At 42.2% G+C, this 27,754-nt stretch overlaps 1 protein-coding gene across 4 annotated transcripts in view; it reads left to right on the top strand.

Annotated features, from left to right (window-relative positions):
* Positions 1-27,754, top strand: part of LOC147698086 (acetylserotonin O-methyltransferase-like) — a 1,112,510-nt gene that overhangs the window by 623,859 nt on the left and 460,897 nt on the right. For 3 of the 4 annotated variants that reach the window (XM_086934758.1, XM_086934760.1, XM_086934757.1), the window contains one exon: positions 10,015-10,155. The exons of the other annotated variant lie outside the window; for it this stretch is intronic. In XM_086934758.1, the coding sequence (XP_086790884.1) occupies positions 10,015-10,155 (141 nt within the window). The remainder of the gene's footprint in view (positions 1-10,014; positions 10,156-27,754) is intronic. 4 annotated transcript variants of the gene reach the window in all.

Below are 27,754 nucleotides of genomic sequence, written 5' to 3'. Positions count from 1 at the left end.
GTTCCCACGACCTCATTTCTGCCATCTAGTTACTTATTTTTCTATTACAGGTGAACACATTTATTTATTATTATTTTTTATTTAGAAGTTTTCTATAGCGCTAACAAGACCCGAGGGTAGCAGAGCGCTTTACAGTAAAAGAATGACGAGGTGAAACAACAAGACACGTAACAAATAAAGGCGATCCCCAAAAGACAGCATTGGAGGAGGAAAAGTTCGTAACAGTAGGGCTTTTGGTAGAAGGATACAAAGATGGCACATATTTCTTGGGTGATCCTGGTCATCTAGGACCTAGGGAACGGATGAGGAACAAGGATTTGAGTTGGTTCTTGAATTCCATATAGGATGGTATAGTTCTGATATGCGGGGGGATAGAGTTCCATATTTTGGGGGCATTTCCAGTGAAGGAGCAGTCCGCAGTTTTCTTCTTTCTGGTTTTTGGTAGGATGAGCAACAGGGAGTTGGAGCTTCTCAAATATCTACTTTGGCCTGCTTTTGTTAGCTTGTTTGCCAAGTATTCTGGTTTTCCGGTGTGGAGGGCCTTATGGGTTAGGCAGGCCGTTCTGAAGGTGCTACGCATTTCCACCGGGAGCCATTCAAGTTCTTTGAGTGCTGGGGAGATGTGGTCAAATTTTTTGCATCCTGTGATCATTCTTGCTGCCGCATGTAGTGTTGTTTTTAATGGAGCCAGGTGCGATTTGGGGATACCTGTAAGGATTGAGTTCCCATAGTCCAGTCTAGATAGAACTAGAGATTGTGTGGCTAGTTTAAGGTCCTTGTTTGGAATGAAAGGTTTGATTTTGTTCAGCAGTCTGAGGTTGAAGAAAGCACTTTTTGCCGAGTTCTTAATGTGGTTTGTCAAAGTTAGTTTGGGGTCTAGGGTGAAACCCAGAGATTTAACGGAATCAGTTGGCGTGAGAGAACCTTTAAGCGCATCGATCGACTTCAGCCAGTTTTAAAGAGGGGTTTCTGCATGGAAGTTGGGAATCTTTAACCATTGCAATAATTGTTTCTGTTTCTGCTTAACTATGCCCTGCTTGTGGTACCTCTCCAATTTGGGATTCTTGGTTATAAGTGTGGGAGGGGCCAGATAAGGGAAATTTCATAGCATATAAGGAAAAGTTATCAAATGACTTAAATGTATTAGATTTCTAGTACCTGTTGCTGGGTATTAAATAAGCTGCGAAGTAGTAAGCCTTCCAGCAAAGAATCAATCAATCAAGAACTTCTAGAGCGCACTATTTACCCGTGAGGGTCTCAAGGCGCTGGGGGAAAAAAAGAGGGGGCGCTACTGGTCAAACAGCCAGGCCTTGAGAAGCCTCCTGAGGTCAGCAGGTCTTGGGTCTGTCGTAGGCTCAGTGGGAGAGTGTTCCAGGTCTTGGTGGCGAGGTGGGAGTAGGATCTGCCGCCGGTTGTTGTTCTTCGGATGCGAGGGACGGTGGCGAGGGCAAGGTCAGCGGAACGGAGCTGGCGGTTGGGGATGTAGAAGAAAAGTTGTGTGTTGAGGTAGGCTGGGCCGGTCTTGTGTGCATGGATGAGGAGCTTGAAGTAAATCCTCTTTTTGACGTGGAGCCAGTGCAGGTTTCTCAGGTGGGGGCTAATGTGGCTGTGGCATGGAACGGCGAGGATCAGGCGTGCAGAGGTAACTTGAATGTGTTGCAGTCGTTTGATGAGCTTGGCCGGGGCTCCCACGTAGAGGGCATTTCCATAGTTGACTCTGCTACTGACGAGGGCCTGGGTGACTGTTCTTCTTGTGTCCCTTGGGATCCACTTGTAGATCTTGCAGAGCATGCGGAGGGTGTTGAAGCAGGAGGAGGAGACTGCGTTGACTTGCTTGGTCATGGATAGTGTTGAGTCGAAGATGACTCCCAGGTTGCGTGCGTGTTTGGGGGGTATCGGGGCTGCCCCCAGTGCCGTAGGCCACCAGGAGTCATCCCAGGCTGAAGTGTTGGAGCCGAGGATGAGGACCTCCGTCTTGTCCGTGTTCAGCTTCAGTCGGCTGATCTTCATCCAGTCGGTGACGGCTTCATTTCTTCGTGGAGGTTGGATTTGGCAGTGAGGGGGTCCTTGGTGAGGGAGAGGATCAGTTGAGTGTCGTCGGCATAGGAGATTATGTTGAGGTCGTGCTGTCAGGCAACTTGTGCGAGCGGGGCCATGTAGATGTTGAATAGTGTTGGGCTGAGGGATGATCCCTGGGATACGCCACAGATGATCTTGGAGGCTTCGGATTGGAATGGGGGGAGGCGGACGCTCTGGGTTCTGCCAGAGAGGAAGGAGGTGGTCCATTTCAGGGCCTTGTCTCAAATCCCTGCGTTGTGGAGGCATGTGCATAGTGTGAGGTGGCAGACAGTTTTGAAGGCGGCGCAGAGGTCCAGGACGATGTGGGCCCTGGTCTCACCATTGTCCAGCAGGGTCCTGATGTCGTCGATGGCGGCGATGAGGGCAGTCTCAGTGCTTTGGTTGCTGCGGAACCCTGACTGGGATGGGTCCAGGATGCTTTTTTCTATGAGGTATTGGGCTAGCTGTCTGTTGACGATCTTCTCGATGACCTTGGCTGGGAAAGGAAGCAGGGAGATTAGTCGGAAGTTCTTGAGGTCTCTCAGGTCCGCCTTGGGTTTTTTGAGTAGGGCGTTGATATCAGCGTGTTTCCAGCTCTCTGGGAAGGTCTCGGTCTTGAAGGAGAGATTGATGACATTGCACAGGTGGGGTGCGATGGAGCTGCTGGCTTTGTTGAAGATGCGGGAGTGGGTCTGAGGCGGAGCTGGAGTGGATTGTGCTCATGGTCTTGATGGTGTCATCGATGTTCACGTTGGCCCAGGCTGGCAGGGGGTCGTGGTCGATGGTGTGGAGAGTCTGGCGTGTCGATGTCTGTTGGGGCTGCGGTGGAGGAAGGTGGTGAGGGAATCCCACCGGGCTTGCGACGGCGGGCTGTCGCTGGTGTTGGAACTGGGGTTGGAGAGTTCCTTTACGATGTTGAAGAGCTCCTCGCTGTTGTGTGCGTTGTTATCGAGGTGGTCTTTGAAGGAGGTACTCTTGGCAGACCTGATGAGGTGATGGTGTTTGCGGATGGCGTCTTTGTGGGCTTCGAGGCTGTCCGGTGTCTTTTCATTGTGCCGTTTCATCTCTAGTTTCCGGCAGGTTCGCTTGGAGGCTAGGAGTTCTGGGGTGAACCAACTAGCTCTCTTTCTGGTGTCTTGGTGGGTGGGTTTCTTCAGTGGGGCGAGGGTGTATGTGCAGTCATTGATCCAGTGTCTAAGGTTGCGGGCAGCGTCGTCGATGTTGGAAGTGTCGGTGGGTGGGCTGAGAGCGAGGATTGCATGTAGTTGGTCTTCGGTGATTTTGCTCCAGCAGCGGTGGGGGATCTTTTGGGTGCGATGGTGTGTGGTAGGTTTCTGGAAGGTGAAGTGGATGCAGCGGTGGTCGGTCCAGAGGAGTTCGGTGGTGTGGCTGAAGGAGACGTGGGAGCTTGAGGAGAAGACTGGGTCGAGCGTGTGGCCGGTGGAATGGGTAGGCGTTGTGACAAGCTGCCTCAGTCTGAGGTTGGCGAGGTTGGCGATCAGGGTGGTGGAGTTGCTGTTGTTGCAGTTCTCAAGGTGAAAGTTCAGGTCTCCGAAGAGGATGTAATCAGTGGAGGTCAGGGCATGCATGCTGATTAAGTCGTCGATGGAGTCGCTGAACTGGGGTCGGGGTCCGGGGGATCTGTAGACAAGGGTGCCTCTGAGGGTGTTGGTGTCTGTGTGGATCTAGAAATGCATGTGTTTGGCGGTGCTGTGAGTGTCGTCGGTGCTGGTCGGGACCCTGATGCTGTTCTTGTGGACGATGGCGATTCCTCCTCCGACTCAATTGGTGCGGTCTCTGGGGGTGATCTTGTAGCTGTCTAGGATGGCTATGGCGATGTCGGGTGCGGAGGAGTCGTTCATCCAGGTCTCTGTCAGGAAGGCGACATCCGGGGATGATGTGTCGAGCAGGTCCGAGAGCTCGACGGCGTGTTTGCGTGTGGAGCTGGTGAGACACGCCTGCTTCCTGGACTGGCAAATTCAATCTCTTTGAGCTAATCCTGGGATTGTATTTATTCCAGTTAAATGTGCTAATCAGTGTGCATTTTAAATTGACTGAAATATGATTAAAACCGTTGTTTGTTTTGTTTTCCACAAACTACCCCAGAAACATGGTAGTTCTATTGTCTCAAACCTTCTCCATGCAGAGTGCTGTTCAACATAAAGATACATTTACAGTCAGTCGTGAATGGAGGGGTAGCTGGCTTGGAGGAAGCACTGACAGAATATCGACGTCAAAAATATCAGAGCTAAAATATCGATGTCAAGAATATTAGTAAAATCAATATTTTTGCTATCGATATTACTAACTTCGATATTAACAAAAACAATATTTCTTACCTTCAGGTCAATATTCTGTTCGGCGATATTCTTGATTCTGATATTGTGTCCCTACGATATTTCCAACTCGATATTATTGTAGGTCGTAAATAAAAATTCGATATTTAGACTGTTTACCGGCTTGGAGAAAGGTACTTTGTCATAATGTAGTGTACTTTAAAGAGGTGTGAGTTCAGATATGTAGGAGGATTTTTTCCCATCCACCAATGCCTTAAAACTCCCAGCAGCAAAATTTATTGAGTTTTTTATATTTTTCTCAATGTAGGTTTTCTAATATTTTAATTAAGCAGGTGCCTCGACCTACACTAATATTGAGTTTTTAATATCGTAGGGACAGAATTACAAAGTCAAGAATATCTTTGACCAGAATAGCGACAGCAAGGTAAGTAATATTGGTTTATTTAATATCGAAGTAAGTAATATTGAAGTAAATAATATAATTAGCAAAAATATAGTTGTAAATATTATCAATTTTTTTAGTGTTATGTATTTAATATGTATTTCATATATGTTTAACATTTTTATATGTTTTTTCATTATTTTCAAATATATGTATTAAATGTTTAGAAAATAGTATTTTTTTAAACTTATTTTTGTGATTTATTAGAGTGGGTTGTGGGTTTATAGGGGAATAGGGTGGGAAGTAGTTTAGTTATATTTAATTAATTAATATGTATTTATGTATTGTTATTGATTGTTAATTTATTGGTAATGAATTATTAATTGGTAATTACTTTTTATTAATTGGTTAATTTATAACTATATTAATTATAATTAATGTATATTCCTTTTTGGTTATTGTTATTGTTAATTCATTAATTGTAAATTAATCAATTAGTGATTATTTTTTATTATTTGATTAATTGATAATTAAATTAATTATGTTATTTTTTATGTGTAGCTGGATGTGGGTGTATAGGGAAATCGGGTGGGAAGTAATTTAAATATACTTAATCAATATGTTTTATTTATTGTTATTGATTATTAATTTATTGTTAATTATTCATTGGTAATTACTTTTTATTCATTGGTTAATTTTAAATTATATTAATTTTAATTAATATATAATTACTTTTTATTTTTTGTTCTTGTTAAATAAATTATTGTTAATTAATTATTAAGTGGTAATTAATTCTTATTATTTGATTAATTGATAATTAAATTACTTGTGTTATTTTTCCTGTGTAGCTCATTGTGTGTTTATAGGGGAATAGGGTGGGAAGTAAATTAATGTTATTTAAGTAAATACTAATTTAATTTAATAGGTATTTATTAATAATTTTTTGTTAAATAATCATTAATATGTTAGGTATTTTATAAAAAATATTACCCCTACGCTATCCGGTGCTTCCCCTACTGTCACACTCACTGGAGTGGGAATTGTAATTTTTACCCCTGCGCTATCCGACGCTTTCCCTAATGTTGCACTCACTGGAGTGGTAAAAGTAATTTTAACTCCTACGCTATCCAACGCTTTCCCTACTGTTGCACTCACTGGAGTTGGAATAGGGAATAGTAATTTTTACCCCTACGCTATCCAACGTTTTCTCTGCTGTTGCACTCTCGGAGTTGGAATAGTAATTTTTACACCTACGCTATCCAACGCTTTCCCTACTGTTGCACTCCCTGGAGTGGGAATAGTAACTTTTACCCTGACACTATCCAATGCTTTCCCTAATGTTGCAATATTTGGAGTAAGTATATATAATAATTTATATGTAGATGTTTAATTAATTTTAACATTATATGTATTAGTTATTATTTTTTAAATATGTTTTAATATTTATATCTATATTTATTAAATTATGTTTTATTTACTTATTTTTAAATTATTATTAAAACATTTTAAAAAACGATATTTTTAACATCAATATTTTTGCCAACGATAATTTTTTTGTTGCTATTTTTGTACTTACCTTTATGTAGAAGGACTTCAATATTTTTGTATCCGATATTTTTGTGTAGATAATTTTGTAGGTCGATTTTTTTGTCTGTCTATATTTTGTCAGACATTCCAGAATAATCCCTATTCCCGGTTTACACTGCACATCTTGTAAAGATTGTAAAGATTGTTTGTTTTAATTATGAGCTGAAATAATGTACCAATCAGCTGCCAAGAAGCCTCCATTCCAGCTTAGTCTAAGCACAAGGTCCTGAAGAAACCCATGGACAGTTGTCCAATATTCTGAAACATTTCAACCGTTTAGAAGCAATGAATTCTTTGAACTGCTATTGTTTCGGCACTGGTTTTATTTGGGAATGCAATTGATGTTTTAGAAAAGATGAAGTTCTCTTTCTCTTGCAAATCCTATTTTAATTACGCACTTTATTTTCTGCACTGCACTTCTTTCTATTGGAAATATCCCAATGGGTAAAATACAATATCTAACCTTCTGCTACGCTCTCTACTTTCCTCTGAAAGACCCAATGGAGGATACAGTTCACCCAGTATTCCTCTATAAACAAGACATTTGATGGGAGGTTGGTTGGAAACCCAAATGATGACAACGATCACTTTGGTGTGTGATGGGATTCCAATAATCCTGATTTGGGCTTTTCCTCTTGTAAATTGAATTTTCCTCCTTTTTGTTTTTTTTTTTGATCCCCTTTGATAACACCTAGGGGCCCATTAGGATGGCTGGCGGACTTTGCCCGCCCGCTATCCTCACGGTACTAGGGACTGCCCGCCATAAGGGCGGGGGTCCTGTGCCTACCATTAGGATGCGCCCGCCACGGAGGCAAGCGTATCCTGCATTTCTACCATTGTGGCGGGCGGTGCACTCAGCACCACGCCCCACAATAGCAGGAAGGCATGCAGTGCCCCCCCATTTGCACCTCCCACCCCCAGGAGTCCATGGGCCCCCAATGCAGACTCCACATGCCTTTCCGAGGTGGCATTGCAGCCACGGAAAGGCATTTAAAAAGTCCCATCCTAATATGGCAGGCTGTGTCTGAAAGACACGGCCACCATAGAAACCCTTTTCCGCCCCGGTCGGCGGAAAAGCGGCGGACGGTCTTTCTGTCCGCCGCCGACCTCCCAGCCATACTAATATGGCGGGGGGTCATTCCGGGACGGATGGCGGGCAGATTGCCCCTGCTAGACCGGCTGTGGCTACCGCCCGCCTGGTGGGGGCAATCCGCCCGCCATCCTGATGGGCCCCCTAGTGTGTAAGTTCTGCACACTGTGTTCTATATCAATAATTTGCATATTTAGATATATAGTGTATAGAGGTGGCATGAGGGCTTTCAGACATATGTCTGTCTGAATAGCTTCACCTAAAAAAAAGTTCCCTCTAGTATGTTGTAGAAGGATATAAGTAATTTAATCAGAATACTACGAGACAGAAACCTTAGTGGGGCAAGCTCAGGAATAGGGAGGAAATCCACAGAATCAAGGGCAGAGCAGAGAACTGAAATAGACAACAAGTTCATCGAATCATGAATAAAGGGGATGACGGGATGCCGATTATAAAAATAGCTCTGCCTACAGACAGCTCTAGCTGTCATTAGCCAAGACCTAAAAAAGGTTTCCTGTTCCAACGCACTAATGACTCTTACCCCTGTTGTACATAGACGTAAAATACTATGCCAGTTATAGCTCTCTGTGACCAAAATCTAAAAAAGTTCCTTGTTCCAACCAAGCCCACTATTGACCTATACCCCTGTTGTTCATAGACATAAAATACTACGCCAAAGGACTTCTGGAGGACTTGATGTACTGGGTACATGAAAAACACCTTCTGCCATTGTTCCAGATAGGTAATCTGTCTACATGTGCTGCTTCAAATATTATTTCACCAAAACACATTTTTACCCCAGTTCCATAGACCTTCTTGATGCATTTAATTGAGTCACTAGAGATCTTCTGTGTGTCAAGTCAAATAATTGCATTTTGCCCCCACTAATACTGAGAGCCATCCAAGTTTATATTCTGGCAAATGGGGCTGCATCAAATGAGATCAGCCTAGACCCCTATCTCCTAATGTCAGCTCAAATCAAGGATTAAAACAGGAATATGTGTCAACACATTTATTATTTAACCTATACGTAAAAGACATGGGCATATATTTGTGCATGGGTAACAGCCACTGAGTGCGTTAATGAGTAGGTCGTTGGTGGCTTTACAGTATGCTAAGGACACTATCATTTTCACTAGTATACCAGTGTCCTCTATAGGCTACGAGAAGCCCTGGAGAAATACTTCAAAGCTAACATGCTGGAGGTTAATCGTGACAAACCAAAGAAAATGCTATTTGGGCACAAAGTAATAAAGGCCGGCCCCAACTGTGCCTTATCTAAGGAGTTATTAAAATTAACTTTGCGTCCACCCTATCATGTGGAAATCAATTCTTCCAGAAAAACTGTGACATTGGCTGGACTTTAGCCAATTGAGAATATAAGGGAAACTCTTCCATCCCCCCAAATCAACGCAAGAGTTGAAAGCGAAACTTGAGTTCCAGCTTGTCAAGCAATCATATGGGATGGGGGCACTCTGTATGTTGCTACTAACAATAACCTTAAACTTAGTTGAAGGGCAGGGGCATCCTAATATAAGCAATAGAACATTGACACAAATAGTTTATAAATTCACATTTTCAAATGTATAGAGATAGAGTGTACCTGTAATCCTGCAGTTTAATCAATACCTTCAGGAAGTTGAGCACATAAATTAATGTACGTCTGATTTACACTGACTTGTACCTTTTAAAATGAGACCCTTGAGTGCCCAAAAATGAGTACGTTCAATTTCCAGCAAGAAGGCATGTTCCTTGTAGTACATGGAAGCACAAAAATGTTTCCGAGTTGAAATCTTCAAATTTCAACCTCGTCATAATCAATGTTCATTGCATCATCTTCCACATGAAAACATGAATTTCGCACCTCGACGGCAATGTAAGTGGCAGCCCTGGACTCCTCTGGCAGAATTTCACAAGATCCCAGTCCTCGCTGTGGCTTTAATTTGGGAAATAATTCAAACTTTTTAATGCTTCTACATTCCGGAAACGTCATTCCTCTCTGTCAGTTTGTTAAATGTATATTTGACTTTGTGATAGTGCACGGCTTTTAATGCAATTCAGAAAAGTAAGGCCCTCCCCAAATACAAATTACAACTTGGTTATGCAACTTCCCTTCGGTTTCACCTAAATGCTGTCACCCTCACCCCCACTTCTTCGCTATAGGGAGCTAATTGTATTTCAAGTGGTGAGTGAGGGCCTGCACGTTCCTGTCCATTCTCCTGAGATGATAACTTCCCTGTTAGGATCTTTGTTTGTCATACTTCGTGAAATAGATATAATCGACAAAAAAGGAAACCTAACAGTTTACTACCTAATATAATAGTTCTGCTATCCTGCCATTTTCGTCCAGCTGTGAATATAAAAATCATGGTTGCCAATCATTAATATTAATTTATTGTATGAAGATATTAAAATGAAATGGTACTGTTTTCGATATTTTTTTTCCTGCGGCTGAGACTTAGGAGAGATGTTTTTGCATTTGAGTAGTCCGAGAAACCTGCATTTTCTAGGTTTTGGGAAATGATTGTTTCCATCAGACAACTTGAAATAATTTAAAGTTAACGCTAACCTTTCTAATCTATTTTGCTTTCTGTTAAAAGGCTGCTCCGGAGCACTAGCCAAGCTGTGGGCTTCGATGTATCCGAATTCTACAATCACAGTCTTTGATTTACCTGAAGTGATAAATGCTGCAAAAAAGCAATTCATACCAGCAGAAGATAATCGAATCTTGTTCCATGAAGGTAGGTTGCTTTCTATACGGTTCTAACGTAGGTCATAAAATACATGTTGTTTTAATCAACCAAATCTTTTTTTGAGTTTAATAAGATTTATTGAAACAAAAAGATTAATACAGTAAATAAAGGCCAAAAGCATAATTGTATACCAAATAATGGATAATCAAAATATAGTAGGCAATTAAATATAGTAGTAAGCTATTTATGTTTTTAGGGATATTATGGGAAAAAGAAAAAAGAGAGGAAACAAAGGATGGAGAGAAAGGAGGGGAAAGAAGATAAAGTTTATAAATATAAATAAGAAGTAAATGTGTGCTCCAAAAAAACGAAAAACATAAGAAATAATGCACCAGTATTACTGTTTAAAAATAAAATCTGTCAGAATCAAGAGAAGGAGGATAGAAAAGAGAGGAAAAAAATCAAGGGGGTTGGAAATTTTCAGAACGGTGATGAGAAACAGCATTAATTGAAATCTTATTTAAATGATAAGATAAAGGTAACCAACAAATAGCTCTATTTAAAGTGGATTACATTGGGAGGCATAAGCAACATCTAACCTATGATATTGGCAGAGAATATTCCACCAGGATTTAATTGAAAGTTTTGACAAACATTTTCAGTTTAACGCAATTTGTTAAAATGCTAAAGCTAACATAATATAAAACAATCCTCTTTCACAGGGGGGTAGAATGATGGATTCTGATAAACTTCCCATAAAGAGAAGGAGATTCGACATGGGAATGGTGAGCTTAAAAATGATGGATAAACTGGCCCATATTTGTGACCAAAAATAAATTACATGGGGGCATGAAAAAAGGATATGTGAGAGGTTTGCAGGTGAAAAATTGCAAGACCAACTTTACTGATCATCAGTGTGGGTGAAATTAGCTATGGAAGTAGGAGTGAAATATAGTCTGTGATAGAGAAAAAAACATTGATTGAGTAATCGAGGCGGACCTTGAAATCTTCAATGACCGAGCCCATGTCTTATTCCACTCCTCAGTAGTACATTGAAATACTAAATCCGATTCCCAGGCCAGTTATATTTTAGATTTAACACGCTCTGAGGACATGGAATAGAACAATTTATAAATGAAGGAAGCTTTAGGACATAAAGCCAACATTTTGAGAAGTGGATCTTGTGTAGGCTGAGACATTTCAGAGGGAAGGGAATAAAAGTTATGAAGAATTATTTCCATAAGAATTGAAAATCTGAGTAAAATAGAACGGGGACATTTGAATGTACTTTGAAAAGTAGGAAAAGAACAGGGAGGGGTACCATCAAACAAATCTCTGACCCAGATAATTCCCTCAGTTCCACACTAAGACCAAAATATAGCCCTGTTGTTGATGGTAATGAGTTTGTTATGCCAAAGAGGAGAGTTTAGAAAATCATTTCTGGAGAGAGATTTTGGCTGAAAGTCTGGTTTTAACAATGAGTAGGTATGTTTAAAGAGTGGAAACGACGTAAGGGTACTTTTAGCAGTAAAAGAAAGAGCTTCAGTGTTCGAGAAAGGAGTAAATAAACAGCATTCGATACTGACCCATAAAGGAGTAAAAGGAGATAGTTCCGTACGGAGCTAATGAGATGCTTGTTTTAAACAAAAAGCCTTGTGATACAACCAAAAGTCTGGAAAATGTTTACCACCTACAAGCCTCATTTTCCTGAGATTAAATAGAGAAATTCTGGATTTTTTGTTTTTCCATAAGAATTTGGAAAAAAAAGAATCTATTTTTTTTAGAAGGTAAGAGGAATATGTATTGGAATCATTGAAAGAAGATATAGAAAAATTGGAGTAATCATCATTTTAAGGGACTCAAGACGGCCCCACCAGGAGAGAAAGAGGGGATTCCATGAAGATAGGAGTTTGGAAATGCGATCCAGAGCAACCGTCATGTTTATTTTAACAGAATCTGTAATAGAGTTAGAAAACCAGATTTCAAGATACTTGATGTTAGAACTGTTCCAATGGAAGCCGGTAGAATCAAATTCTTGTTTGAGACACAATTTAGTAATTGGTAACACCTCTGTCTTGTCAGAATTAATTTTATATCCTGAGACTGCAGAAAAATCTGAGATTTCTTGTAAAAGTGAAGGGATCGAGAAATCTGGATTAGAAATAAAAAGTAAAATATCATCGGCATATGCAGATAATTTGAGATGTTGATCCCTGTATGGGAAGCAGAAGATAGAGGAGTTATGGCGAATACAGGAGAGGAAAAGTTCAAGAGAAAGGACAAATAAAAGGCGTGAGAGTGGACAACCCTGATGAACACCGCAATGAAGAGAGAAGTGACGTGAGGCTTGACCATTAACGATGGTTGAAGCATAGGGAGCAGAATATAGAAGAGAAATAAATGAATTTAGCACCAAAACCATGCCATTGAAGGGACTTAAATAGGAAGGACCAATCTACCCTGTCAAAGGCTTTTTCAGCATCAATAGAGATAGCCGCGAGAGGAAAAGTAAGGAGGAATCTTTATTTAGAGCATTAAAAAATAAGGGAGCGTTATCAGAGGTTAATCTACCTTTGATAAAACCACATTGTTCCGGAGCTATTAAATGAGGTACAAAAGATTCAAGGCGTAATACTAATAATTTGGCAAAGATCTTATAATCAACATTTACCAAGGACATGCGATGATAATTTTTACGAAATTTAGGATCTTTACCATCTTTATGAATAAGACAAATAGAAGCCTCCAAAAAAGTACCATTAGCTGATTGTGTAGAACAGAAGTGCTGAAAAAGATTAAAAAGTTTTGGGAGTAACAGATTGGAAAAGTGAAGATAAAATTCTACAGAGAAGCCATCCGGACCAGGAGATTTACCTTTCTTTCAAAGAGGAAGAGATTTCTTGGAGTGAAAGATCAGTATCCAAAGAAGAGAAATCTAAATCTGAAGAAGAAGGAGGAGGGATAGTATCTAGAAAATCATCAATGTGCAAGATGGTTGGGGGTGTCTCAGGGGTGTATAAGTTACTGTAAAACTTAGTAAATTCATCTAAGATATCCTTGTCTTTCGAGAGGTGTTTACCATCTGCAGATTGAATAAATGCAATGAGTGTTCTTTCTTTTCTAGATTTTAGGTAATTGGCAAGAAGTGTTCCAACTTTGTTTCGACCTCCATAATAACTAGCGCTGCTGCGGAGTAGAGTAAAGGATGCATTATCTGTTGAAATGTTACTAAAATTCATTTTTGCTCGAATAAGTTCTTGAAGAGTGGAATCTGATCAAAAAGTATAAAATCGATGCTCTAAATGCTTGATGGAGGCTAATAAGGCTTTATGTTTGGTGTAAGTTTGCTTCTTTTTCTTATAGTCAAAATCTATAATGAAAACCAGGGCTGTAGCTTTAAAACTATCCCATTTCGATACTGGGGACACTGAATCATCCTCAATTATTGAACAAAATTCTTCAGCAAAAGTTTGAAGGAAGAGGAGAAGACAGGATCCTGCAAAAGGTAATTGTCAAATCTCCATCTGGAAGATTTAGAACTAGGAGGAAGCAAATTGAAATCAACAACCACTGGAGAATGATCAGAAATAAGAATGGGCTCGATCGAAGACAAAACAAGATTCTGGGCCAAGGACTTAGACAATAATATATAATAAATTCAGGACAAAGAACCATGTGGTGGAGAGAAAAAGGAGAATTCTGATAGGTCTGGATTACATAGACTCCAGGCATCAATAAGATGAGTCTGTTTAATAGTATTGAGAAATTGTTTGTGGGTTTTATGGGGGATAAAACGAACCTGGGATTTGCGATCGATAACAGGATCCATAATTTGATTACAGTCAAAATAACAAAATCTCCTTTATATTGGAAAAACTTGTCTGTGATGGTGGACCAAAAAGTGGGATCAGGTTGCGTAGGGCCATAAAGGTTAAAAACAGTAAAAGTGATATTGTTAATTAATAACTTGACCAGAATCCATCTGACCTCAGAATCGGTATCTTGTGTTACAACAGAGCACTTCAACTTTTTATGGCATAAAATAACAAAGCCATTTTTTGTGTGTTTGTGGGGCATATCAAAACCGAGCCAACCCAATTCCTCTTAAGTTTGAGCGCTTCAGCCTAGATAGATGTGTTTCTTGGAATAGAACTAAGTCAGGTTTATAGGAGGCTAAATGTGAGATAATTATTTGCCTCTTTATAGGATTGTTAAAACCCTTTACATTCCATGTAATACCTCTGAATATAAAGGAATAACATCATATGTACAGTAATACAATTTGAAAATACATAAGAACATTATAGCAGGATTGAGCATAAAAAGAATAGAGAAGAAACGTAAAAGTGATTGAGCCATTGGATGTGAAAAATAGACATAGTAGAGCAATAGTGGAAGAAGGAGCAAAGAGGAGGAAAAAGTTAACACGAGAGACAAAAAGTAAAGAGAAGATAAGAGAACAGCAAACTTTTGTTAAATCTGTAGGTAAGAGGGATACATAAAACAATAAGGAAAAAAGAGAGAAGAGATAAAGAATGGAGGAACAACTAGAGAAAGAAGAAAGTAGAGTATACTTGTCAAATAATAAGGAGGAGAAGGAAAAATAGAGGAAAGTAAAGTGAAGACAGTACATATCCAAAAAGGATAACTGAAAAAACATACCTGAGGGGAACAAATGGAGATACAGTGAAGCGAGGACGACACATTACAAGACGGACCGCCCAAATCTAAGACATCCGGATGGCCTGGGGACGGGAGAGGAAAAGGATAAGAACCATATGGGCTAATAAGACATAAACAAACCTGAAGAGGAATATAAAAATACAGTTAACAATAGATAAAGCAAAACAAATAGAACATCTGGGGGATGCATAACAGAAAAGATAGAAAACATGAACCATTTATGCTTTTTTAGAAGAAAAACTTGTATAAGAGAAAAATGAACCATATATGAAAAGACAATTCAAAGTCAATAGAAGAAACAACTAAGAACAAAGTCATGTCATGACTAAAAAATGATTAAGTGATTGAACATGAGGGATGCAGAAGAGTCAACCAACAGAAGAGCCAGCAATGTCCATGGTACTTGTAGCGTGAGAGTTAATACAGTTCTTGAATTCCGTAGGATCTTGAAAGGACCGGGTCTGATTTTGATAGGTCACCTTGAAAATGCAGGTGTAAAGAATACCATATCTAGCTCTCAAGGATCGTAGAGGGGCTCGAAGATTAAGGAATTCCTTTCTTCTTGCTGCTGTAGCATTAGATACGTCTTGAGAAAGATTCACCCTTTGACCAAGCCAAGAAATTTCTCGTTTGGCTCTAGCTGCTGAGAGGATTGAAAGCAGAACTTAAAGAGCATGGACCCAATCTGTGGGCTCTCTGAATACTAAGAGATGTAGAAGAAGGCATATCCAGGAGCTTTGGCAAGAAGGAGGAAAAGAAGGAAACAGGATCGTCCCCTTTCAAAGCCTCAGGTAGTCTGTAAATACGTAGAATATTCCTTCTATTTCTGTTTTCCAAATCTTCTGTGTGATGTTGAAGGTCACGAACCTCTCTCTCTTGGGAAGAAAGTCTCAGAGAATTATCTTGTACCTCAGTTAGTTGCTGCTCCACCAAGGAAACTCCGTTCTCCATTGTAGACCACTTCTCCTCTAAGAATTGCATTTTACTATTGGTCTCCTCTACAAAAAGGCACAGAGCTCTTATTTCATCCAACAACAATTCTAAGGAAATAGAAGAAGACAATTTGTCAGGAGAGGGAGGACCATGCTTTAGTAGTTTGGAGGATGATGAAGGTGGTGAAGTCTTTGTGGCAGTAGATTGTGATGGAGCAGATCTATTAGAAGCAATACCTGCCATCTTTTCTCCGGTATGGGATGAGAGTGGTGCTGAAGAGGAGGTTGACGTTGACGAAGAGGAATGATGTTTGGGTACAAAAACAAATTGCGGCTTACGGAGCCTTCCCATGTATAGAAGGTGCAGCGACAACACACAGAGTAATATATGAACTGTAAGGTAAGTGTAATTGATAATCCTCACAATAAGAAAAAAAAAGAGAAGAGTCTTCTATTATGAAACATCAAAAGGATAGCCAAAAATAATTAGGCGATGAAGGCAAGTTACTCATCTGAAGTTCGTGACATCCAACCATGAGGCAATGCTGAGATGTAATCACCCATGAAAAGGGGGCTGTCATCCAAAAAGAAGAGTCTCCACAAACAGCCATGTTTTTTGAGAGATTGCATAAAATGCTTAGTGAGCATTCTAATTAAAAGGAGTGAGTTTAAAAGTTGCTGATATCCAAACTGCCATAAAAATATCTTGCATGTCATGACATAGCGTGCAGTTCTGCTAAAACAATTTCCAAGCTGTGTTGTAAAGCGATAGCTGACAAGAGAATAGGAGTGTTATTGTTAAAACTGTGAGGTAAATGGAGGCATTATTTAGAAGTCATGAAGTAAAGCCATCCATACTAGCAGACATACTTTAATTGTTGCGTTCTTTCAGTGAACAGAACTTTCTCCTTAACAAGAAAAAGGAAAAAACCAAGCGAGCACTGATTTAAAGTCCGTGCCAACAGTTGTGAGCAATCCTCTGTTGACAGCAGTGCGTAAGCTAAAATGGCGGGCGCACTGAGGAAAATCCGTCAGCAGTAAAAAGGAAAGCATTTGGAGCACAAGTTGAAAAAATAAAGCGCTTACCGGATGCTTGGCATGTCCTGACATTGGGAACAAGAATTCTCCTCGTTGAAGACATGCAGGAACATGCACCTACAGGAAAAAATCGTCCCGGTCCGGCGGAGTCTCCAAATCAGGCAGCCGTCTTAAGTGGTGCTGAAGCCACGCCCACTAATCAACCAAATCTAAAATCAGAATTGTCTCAAATGTACGATATGGCAAAGGGCACACAAAAAAAAGTGAATATTCACAAAAATGTAGATTTATGTTCCGATTTCTACCTAGAAAAATCAAAGGGGATGCTGGACGGAGCGTTGACAATACAAACACTCACCCCCAGTCAACTGATCTGGATTTAATCCATCACCGTTCTTTAGCTCACTTCACCACCCCAGTTCAGACATGGCCATATGCAAATTAGTCTGACCCTGTGCCGATTTCTACCTAAACAGTTAGACTCAATCAAGATTCAGTGGCTGAATAAAAGCTGATGGAATACTCCACCACAAACGTGATGTATACAGTGTTTGCATATTACAAGTGCTACAAGGCCTTGTTGACTTCACCAACTAGCGGCCTGTCACTCTCCCAACAATCATCAACAAGATCACTGAAAAAGCAGTCTATATTTTTCTACATTATCACATTAATCCTAAACATCTTGTGCTCTACCAGTCTGGCTTTAGATGCTGCTGCAAAATAGAGACCATTACCTTACACAATGAAGACAATGGGCCCGATTCACAGAATGAACTTACTACTTTTTGCATTCACAGAATGCACTTACTACTTTTGGTATTCACAGAATGAACTTACTCATTTCGGTATTCACAGAAAATAGGACTACTAACTTTAGGACTCCTAAATGCCTTCTGTGAATACCGAAAGTCTTAAAATTAGGATTTTACTCAATTTAGTAGTAGTAAAGTTAGGACTACTAACTTTAGGACGCCTAAATGCCTTCTGTGAATACCGAAAGTCTTAAAATTAGGATTTTACTCAATTTAGTAGTAGTAAAGTTAGGACTCCTAACTTTACTACTACTAAATTGAGAAAAATCGTAATTTTAAGACTTTCGGTATTCACAGAAGGCATTTAGGCATCCTAAAGTTAGTAGTCCTAACTTTACTACTACTAAATTGAGAAAAATCATAATTTTAAGACTTTTGGTATTCACAGAAGGCATTTAGGTGTCCTAAAGTTAGTAGTCCTAACTTTACTACTACTAAATTGAGGAAAATCGTAATTTTAGGACTTTCGGTATTCACAGAAAGCATTTAGGAGTCCTAAAGTTAGGAGTCCTAACTTTACTACTACTAAATTGAGAAAAATCCTAATTTTAAGACTTTCGGTATTTACAGAAGGCATTTAGGAGTCCTAAAGTTAGTAGTCCTAACTTCTGTGAATACCGAAATGAGTAAGTTCATTCTGTGAATACCAAAAGTAGTAAGTGCATTCTGTGAATGCCAAAAGTAGTAAGTTCATTCTGTGAATCGGGCCCAATGACTCCTACTTACTGATATTTCTGGACCTCTCAGCTGCTCCTGACATTTTGGACCATCTGACCCTGAAGCCTCGATAGTGATTCACCAGCAATTTCCTTCACTCCTCTTCCTAATTTTCCAACTGACACATAGGCACATCCAGATCCCCAAATATCCCTTGCACGTGTGGAGTCCCCCTTGGTTTCACACTGTCCCCTGTTATCTTCTGCCTCTGCATGGAGCTGCTTGGTGCTCTTCATGACCAGTAGTGGTCGGTAGTGGGAGTGCTGCTTGGCAGTAACGTGGGGAACGGGAGGAGCAAGGTGGGAGTTAGTAAACTATGGAATACAAACAAATACAGGTAAGTAAACAGAAAAATAATTAAAACAAATGTTGTTACATGCACTGCATTGCATTTGGCAATACAGTGAGCGCAACAAAATTAGTTTTATTTATTTTTATGTTTACTTACCTGTATTTGTCCGTATTCAATAGTTTACTACCCCCCACCCTGCCCCTCCCCCTCCCCACGCCACCGCCCGGCAGCAGTCCCACTACAGACAGCTACTGTTCATGACTCACATATGATTAACAGCTCTACGTAAAAGTTTCTGCTGCTTACGACTTTTAATGCCTCCAACACTGCCTACACAACATCAGATCTGGATGTCCAGTGCCTACCTGATGCTCAACCCAACCAAGACAGAACTGTGTTTTTTGCCAAGAACAGCAAATGAGAAACAGTACAAACTGTGCTCAATTACATGACTCTGACAGTTTCAAATTCCTACGTTCCCTGAATGCCAAGGCACTTAGGGGCATATTTATGAGGGCTTTGCATCATGCTTGCACAATTCAACATGGTACATGCACTACGCAAACTTCTAAGTAATATTTTTAAAACCACTCAAAGCCAATTTGCTTGGCTTTGAGTGACTTCAAAAATATGGAGTGATGCAATGCAGAACAGATCTCTGTGATGCATTACTCTGCGCAAGAGAGGATTTGCATTGGCATTGGGCTGGGTGTTACCAATGCAAAGCCCATGGATTTTAACGCATTACCAGATTTACCAAACCTGGAAATGCTCCAAAAAGGTATGCCTCCCAGGTAAGGCATAACGAGGGAAAATTAATTTTTTTCTCCTTGTATTTTCATCTTTTTATGTGTGCTGCATTCTGAGAAAAACACCTCTATGGATTGTTTTTGTGCTGCAAGGTGCCCCTTCCTACACAAAAACTATATTGCCTTCAACAGAAGCACCCATGCACCATGGTGCAAGGGTGCCTGCGTTGGTGCTAGGCTAAAGAAATAGCACTAGCAGAGGGGAAAGGACAGGAATGTTCCGTATTGGATAATGCAGCAAATTCCTGTTCTTTCCATGTGACACAGGGCAGTGCAGCAATGGTACTTGCTACGCTGCCTTGCACCACTATTCTCACAAATATGCCCCTCAGGGTCTACCATGACACAAACCTTGCCTTCAAGGAATGCGTTGCAAATAAAACAAAGACAGCCTGGTACAAATTCTTTCTAAAGAAAGTGAAACTATTTCTTCTAGGAAGGAACTTCAGAATGGCTGTTCAAGCCCTCAAACTCTTGCATCCGGATGTTTGCAATGCCCAGCTCTGTGGCCTCCCACAGTTACACCTATTAAGGGCATCCAACTGGCTGCAGCCCGTCTCATCCAGGACATGGAGAAATATCATATCACTCCCATCCTGATAGAACTCTATTGGGTACCCTGGTCAGCCAGCTCCATCTTCTAAACCAGTAGCATCTTTTAAAAAGACCTTTTGAGCAGCATCCTCACTTACCTTGCAAACAAGCTTACCATCTCTGATGATTCTCAGCAAACACGCAGTAGTGACACCATTAGACTGCAGACTAAGAAGTGTATAAAAGAGGAAACAAGGCAGCAAGTCTTTTCCATCTATGCATCCTGGATCTAGATAAATATCCCCATATCGATCCGAGCCACCCCTATACTGCTCCAATTTAGAAAATGATTGAAAGGCACCCCTTTAAAAACACTACATAACAATGCACTAAAAAAAGCACAAATCAGCTTCCTCTTCTATCACGCATGGACTCTATGCTTGTCTTTGTCTTTTGTCCCTGTGCAGCGCTCCACTGGCTACTATATGGCTACTATTGCACTAAAGAAATACCACATACATACATAAATACATACATCCATATACATAAATAAATATAATGCACTTGTAATACAGCGGAAGGGATATTCATCCTGTCTGTAACAGAGAATTTCATCTGCCAATCTCTAAATCTGGCCCATAGTACTTTCTAGTTTGAAGCAACCCTTGAACTAACTTGTTTAAATAGCAAATATCAAATAATTGTAGCCTAAATATCAATATGTTGTAAAGGTAAGTATAGATTTTCTATGCTCAACTCCACATTTTGGTAACTTGATTATATACGTGTATATATATATGCAATGCACCGCTTATCAGTTCACATATTACATCACGCATGGCATGGGCTATGACATCATATATAATTGTTAGTTGGTAGCCCAATATTTGAAAAAATGCTATTCTCGTACTTCGGAATTCATGATAAAGGCTCAGTTTTGAAATGTAAGCACCTATGATCATCTTAACTGACACCGAAGAAAACATATCCTACACACCTGACACCTTTTGAGTTGTGGCGTATTGAAATTAAAATGTCCACAAGTAGCACATGATTAGCATATACGAGGAGAGAGATAAAAACAAAAATGTTGGATATTTTGTTCTGAAAGAGGGAGGAATTATTAAACAGATAAGGAGTTGAGCCTCCAATGTTTACATACAAATTGCCTGCTTTAAAAATGTATGCCTTGAAAAAGAGGATTTTTCTCAAAACACGTGTTGGCTGTTGTTTGCTAAAGTCTGAATACATTGTAAAAGATTTGCACACACAGTATTATGAGAGCATGACATAACATTATGGTATAATAAATCCTTTTCAGGGATTAGCTTTTGGTGTTCAAAGCTCTGGAAAGTTTGGACATATGCACAAACTACTGAATTCGAAGATATTAACAAAAGTTTTCGCAGTCCATTACTACGTAAGAAACATTTAGAGATTATGGGGTGGACCAAATCCCTTTCAGGGGTATAACTGGGACAGATAAAAACTCCAAATTGGTGGGAATTTAGGGAAAAATGTTCCCTATGTGTAATTGCAGTAGCGCATAGTGACAATCTGTGGCCTTCTCGATTGCGAAGTTAATGGCTTTCTAGACCTATTTAGAAATTGGGAACTTGCTTATTTTCTGATGGTGGTGGCACAACTGTCCATGCTATCAGAAACATCTTTCCGGCAGGCTGCCTAGCAGAGAAATACCAGTTCATCATCATCAGAAGTCCCAAACAGGGCATGAGGCAACAAGATGACAAATACCTAATCTCCCCACTTCGGAGGGAGACCCAGCATCTGTCCTCTTCTGGGGTGCAAGGCGTCAGCTGTTGTTAGTAGCAGTGGCGGGGTTAGGTGACATGGTCCCCTGTTGGGAAACCCAGTTGTGAGGACTGCCTCAGGGCGCCATGACCATCCGAGGCCTGACCACTGTGTGCCCACCCATCTGAGCATAGCGGCATGCAACCGGCTGTGAGTGTGGGGAAGAGATCTCCAATCAGAGCCATGGGGCTGTGAAGAAGGTCACATAGGAAGTGGAGAACCAGGCCAGGGCTGAGGACGGAGCCACGCCCCCCCCAACAGAGAGGTGTACCGATACTTGCTGGAGAGGAGCACATGGGGGCTACTGGAATGGGGGCCTTCCTACTCCACCAGCACCCCAACTGTGGATACCGGGCGGGCTGAGGGAGTTCCTTTGGGCTCTCCTCCCCCACACCCTATCATAGAGGACACAATGAAAATGGAAGATCACAGGCTCACTGTTTGGAACATGCAATCAGCCACCAGAGGCAGCTGGTGGTTGATTGGTTGGGCCTACTAACTACTACTAAGTAAACTACATGGGATGCTAGTCGGGCCTCCCCTGAGCTTTGTCTTCCACTGGGGCTCTGAGGAATGACAGGCCCTCCATGTAGTTCTTTGTTCCCCTCATCCTTTATGATCCTTCAGATTCTGACTGGCTGAGGGAACTTATGTGTGGTGTTGACTTACTTGGACAGCAGCACAGATGACCCCACGCGCCTGTGATTGATGACTTCTTCACCCTCTGTCACTGTTTCTCGCTACAGTGCAGCTTCAGAGCTTCCTCCATAATCTGACGCACACTAGCCAATGAGCCATTGGGAGCTACCCGGTGCCTCCCTGGCCTGCTGGCTTGTTTGAACAGATGGTGCTGTCTTTGGCCATTGACGGCTGTTGTGGCCACTACAATCAACTACACAATTTAGTGACTGTGTATTTGCTGAATGGAGTGTTGTGGGGCGAGTGGAGTCCTTCAGCAGTCTTGCCACTGGGTGAAATTTGCACCTTCTGTCAAGAACCCCTTCTTGCTTGGAAGGCAGTCGTGACATAATCCCCTGCAGCACCAGGCCTAATGGAAGCAAAGCTGGGCAAAATCCTTCCTCCATTACCGACACCAGGAGCAACCTTGATCTGGAGTGGATGTGGTGGAGCTGGCCTCTTTAGGATGGGGCAGCATAAACTTTCAAATGGAGTCTCAAGGACAGAGTCATCCATACAAGCTCTCAAGCCTGCAACAGAGGCACTTGCTAGTCAAGTAGCAAGACTTATTCAAGCAGTCAACTCCTGGAAGGTAGAGTAAAGGACATTTAATAATCTCCGCATTTTTGTCTTTCTGGAGGGAGCTGAGAGGACAGCCCACCTACTTTCTTTGAAAAATAGCTCTCTGCCTCTGTGGCCCCTATGGGGTTACCCCTTACTTGGCAGCAAAGGGGGTCCATCCAGTGCCTTCACAGCATCCTCAACCTGGGTACCCTCTGCACCCAGAAGTGATATGGCTCCTTAACTTTAGAGATAAGGACACAATACTTTGGGCTGCTGGACAATCTGGTCTGCTTGCCTTCTAAAACTCAAGAATTCTTCTAGATGCTGACTATGTTTTGGCAGTTCAGCGCAAGTGGGCTTCCTTTTTGGAAGTGCAGAGAAAACTGTGTGATGCCTACATCATATAATCATTGCTCTTTCCTGCCAAACTTAAAGTGATTGTGTACCATAAAAACATACCTCATGACATAACCGGAAGATGCCTGGGATTGGGTGGAGCAGAGACATTTTGAGCCATCAGAGGCAGATTCGTCTGTTAACAATCGGCCTCACTGCCAACTCAGAATAAATGCTTGAGGCCCAAGTTGTGGAGATGAGCAAAACAAACCTTTGGGTCACCCCAACCCCAACACAGGCATGAAATGAACAGATATAGGCACTTGTTGCTGCGACTAGAGTTTATTCCCAGGGAGGGTCTCCTGTCACTGATGACTCAGGAGAGGTACTGTTGGGATGGGAGTCAGAATCAACTTGGTCTAGTACCACCTCGTTCTTCGTTTCCAGAGTTACACCGCAAAAGGCAGATGACATTGTCTCATCATGACTGGGAGCCATGTCTCCCCCACCTTCTGCTTGGCAGTTTCTAAGGGTCCCTCTACTGACCTCTGTACCGGAGCACTGCTGCTCTGCAGCTGTCCGATGCCCCTGTGTCCATCTAGATGTAACTATTCTCTTTCCATGCTACTTGCCTTCGGGTCTCCCCCACTTGGCCCTGGAAGGCTACCTCTTTTATGCTGTTGGACTTCAGACCCACGACCCCACTGTGCTGTACGTGTGAGGTGCACTCTCCTCGAAGCATCCAGGAGACCCCTGAAGAACACATGGTTCATTGTTCGGGCAGCCAGATGTTACTCTGCCGCTCTAGGGAAGGGAATTGTTTTTTCTGTTTTGTTATCTTTATTGAGCCATTCATCAGGTGTATGTTACAACTTAGGTGGGGACTATCTGTCAGTTTTACCTATCCATGGTCGAGGTCCTTCGTTTGCTCCTATCCCCTTCATACCACACAGTTAGTAACCCTAGCATGTCTAGGGTGTTTTTGACCTGGAATGTCTCGGGTAGGGACACAGCCAAGTAGTGTCACTCTGTCTATCAATACATAAAAAGACAGGGTCAGATATTGCTTTCTTACAAGAAACCCACATAGCAAAGGGGGAGGAACTTACACTTCAAAGACGCTGGGAGGGAAAATTCTTCAGTACAGTCTATTCGGGCTATGCGAGGGAACGCTCATATGGGTATGGCCATCTGTCCCCTGAGTGTGTCAGTTGAGGTAGACCCAAAAGTCTTTTATGTATTTGTAGTGGCCTGGCTTGAGGGCTTAGCTGTTCTACTGGGGAGTTTGTACGTGCCAAATATCATGCAGGTGCAGTTCCTGGCCCATGTGTCATCCATATTAACCAGATGGGCTCATTTACCCTGGATTATTAAAGGGGATTTTAATTGCATATTAAACCCTGAGTTGGATACATCACGGCCCCCACGCCCCACTCTGCTACTGTGCGTACTGCGTCCTTTTTGTCACAGTGGGTTACACATTGATCTTTGATTGACAGCTAGAGGATGCTTTACCCAGATGCCGGGAAATATTCTTACTGCTCCCCACTGCATGACTTACATGTCCAACTTGAGTGGTTCCTCTGTCACTGTGCCATTCAGCTCAAAGCCATTGCAGCAGAGTACCTGGGGAGGACCCTCTTCGATCTTATCCTGCTTCTCCTACACACTACTCCACCGGGGCCCACCTGCTGCTTACAACCTGTAGCCCTAGAGGATCCTCTGCATACATGTGATCATCAAGGCACGGGGAGAGATCTTTGCGAGCTTGCATAGGTGGAATCCTCCTTAGGAGGACTGGAGAGGGCTGTATTGATGGGGGAATGGCTCGGGAAGAGCTGCTTAAAGCAACAGTGTATAGACTAGAGGGCAGATCTGGGGTGTTTTCCCCCTCTATGCAAGAAGCACTACTGGTTTCACACCTGAAGCCAGGACGGGACTCAAAAGAGGTTTTCTCCTACAGATCGCTGTCTCTGATAGCCAGTGATTATAAAATACTTAGAAGATCCTTGCAACACAGTTGATGGGGTCTATGCCGGTATTGGTCCACCCTGCTCTAAATGAATTCTTACTGGGTAGATCCATGACTCTCAATATTTGTAGGCTGCAAAGATTGCGAATGGAGGCCCTGCAATAGTGGCTCCTTCTGATATGGCTGGTTTGAAAACTGGAGAAGGCAATCAACACCTTGGACTGGGACTATATGTTTGTGGTCTCACAAAAAATGGGTATCAGAGGCAGGATGCTGAGATTGATAAATGTGCTTTAAATGGCTCCTTCGGCAATCGTTCAGATTGGCCATCGTATTTCTACCCCTCTGTCAGTAAGCAGTAAGCAGGGGCACACATTAAAGTTGTACTCTCTCCCTGCTGCTCTTTGCATTGGGGGTGTAACCTCTTGAGCAGTGACGTCAGCAATCTGGGCCAGACTGGGACATACCCCGACGGTGGCGTCATGCACATAATCTCACTGTATCTGGATGGTATCCTTGTGTACATCATAGACACCCTTAGCGGCACAGGTGACATCATGCATATATAGGAAAACGTCAAGGCTGCCTCGGGCCTGGGAGAAAACTGGCATAAGACCTGTCTTGTTCCACTCTGCCCAGACTGCCCTCCACACCCCATAATAATTGGTGAACAAATTGTTCAATGGGAGCTGCACACCTTTCGGTACTTAGGTATAAGTATGTATCATATGACTCAGGATATCTTAGATACAAATCTTGATAGGGCGATGTCCTCCTTGCGAACCCAAATAGTCTTTTGGTGCTCTCTCTTCTTAACGGTGCAAGACTGGGTTTCCCTCTCGAAATTGGTCATGCTGCCGAGGCTCCTGTATTATTTCACCAATTTACCGATTCTTGCACCTTGCAGCACATTTAACCTCTTCGAAGCTCATGACGAGCTCAGCTCATCATGAGGTACACCTCTCGTACACTCATGACGAGCTGAGCTCGTCATGAACAATGGGAATCTATCATTGTCAGCGCACGGGGTAAATCTGCACCGCACCCTTGGTTTTAAGATGCTAAATACAATGTTAGGTGGCCTTGTGTGGAATAAGGAGAGTAGTAGAGTAGCCCTGGTCAAATAACAACTGACAAAGCAGCATGGAGGTCTGGAAGCTCTAGGGTCAGATTAGAGAACATTGGGGCTTGTACAGGAAATGTTTCTTCTAGGCTCAGCCCTGCCTGTGTCTTCGAATGCCCTAATTCAAGTGGCACATGATGGCCACCGTAGAGCACTGAAGGTTGCACCTCGATTGCCATTCTACAATCCGTAGAGCCCACTGGGCTCCATCCATTTATGTCCAGCAAGTCTGGGTAGTGAGGGGCTGGAACTTTGGAAAGTGGCAGGGCTAGATACACTGGGGGCTTTGTTCCATGATGAAGCCCTGATCCCCTTTGGCGGCCTGTCTGAGCAGACCGGTCTTCTGACAAGCCCATTTCTTGCACATAGGCATCTCATGTTGACACTCAAATGCATGTGAGGTGTTATTGATACAGAACCTGCAATGCACCGCCTGACGCAGGACCTTTACACCATGAGTAATGGGTGTATATTGATTACATGGCTGACTAGAGCCATTCCCTACACCACTCAAGACCTGTTGGGTACTGTTTGGAAAGCTTGGGAGAGGGATGTTGGATCGGCATTGACTCAAAAGGAGTGGGGTAGAGATTTGATTTTCCCAAAGAAAGTTTTTTGCAATGTCCGCTTCCAACATATACAGTTTAATGTGTTACACAGTGCTTACTTAACACGTGCTAAGATACACATGATGTACCTTACCTCGCCCCCAGAATGCTCCAATTGCCATGCCCTGGTAGCAGATATGGCGCATATGTTTTGGAGCTGTCTGTCAGGGTGTTGTGGGTGGAAGTTTGCACCATACCTTCACATGTCACCAGACCAGAGGAACTTAGATTGCATGGTTAGCTGTTTGATGGGCCTTTCCAGGCATTGAGAACAAGTGGAGCCGCTGAACAATTCATTGACTTGGTACTATTGCTCGCTAAGGCGGCCATCGTCATGCACTGGAAGGCCTCGACATTGTCTGGTGTGGCATACTGGTCGACGGTAACAGTCCAGTGGGGCATGGCAGAGGCGGCTGCGCTGTGCCATGAAGAAACACTGGACTTATGAAGGTGTACCATAGTGGCAGAATGGTATGCATTGCATACGACCCTTCGGAACCCCTCTGATACCGATGAGAAGTCTGACTGATTAGATATGAATGCACCTTAATGTCATTTGTATTCCAGCAGCGGCACTTCCCCTCCTCTTGACATGCCCTTGCTGACACCGCTACCATATCATACCACTTTTCCATGCGGTTGACGAGTCGACCGGCGGTAAAGCGGCGGACAGTCTTTCTGTCCGCTGTGGACCCCCCAGCCATATTAATATGGCGGGGGTCTTTCAGGTATGG

This window comes from Lissotriton vulgaris, chromosome 8, assembly GCF_964263255.1.
Source record: "Lissotriton vulgaris chromosome 8, aLisVul1.2, whole genome shotgun sequence".
Classification (NCBI taxonomy): Eukaryota; Metazoa; Chordata; class Amphibia; order Caudata; family Salamandridae; genus Lissotriton; species Lissotriton vulgaris.
The sequence above is the reverse complement of the archived record's forward strand: the minus strand, read 5'-3'. Positions and strand labels throughout refer to the sequence as shown.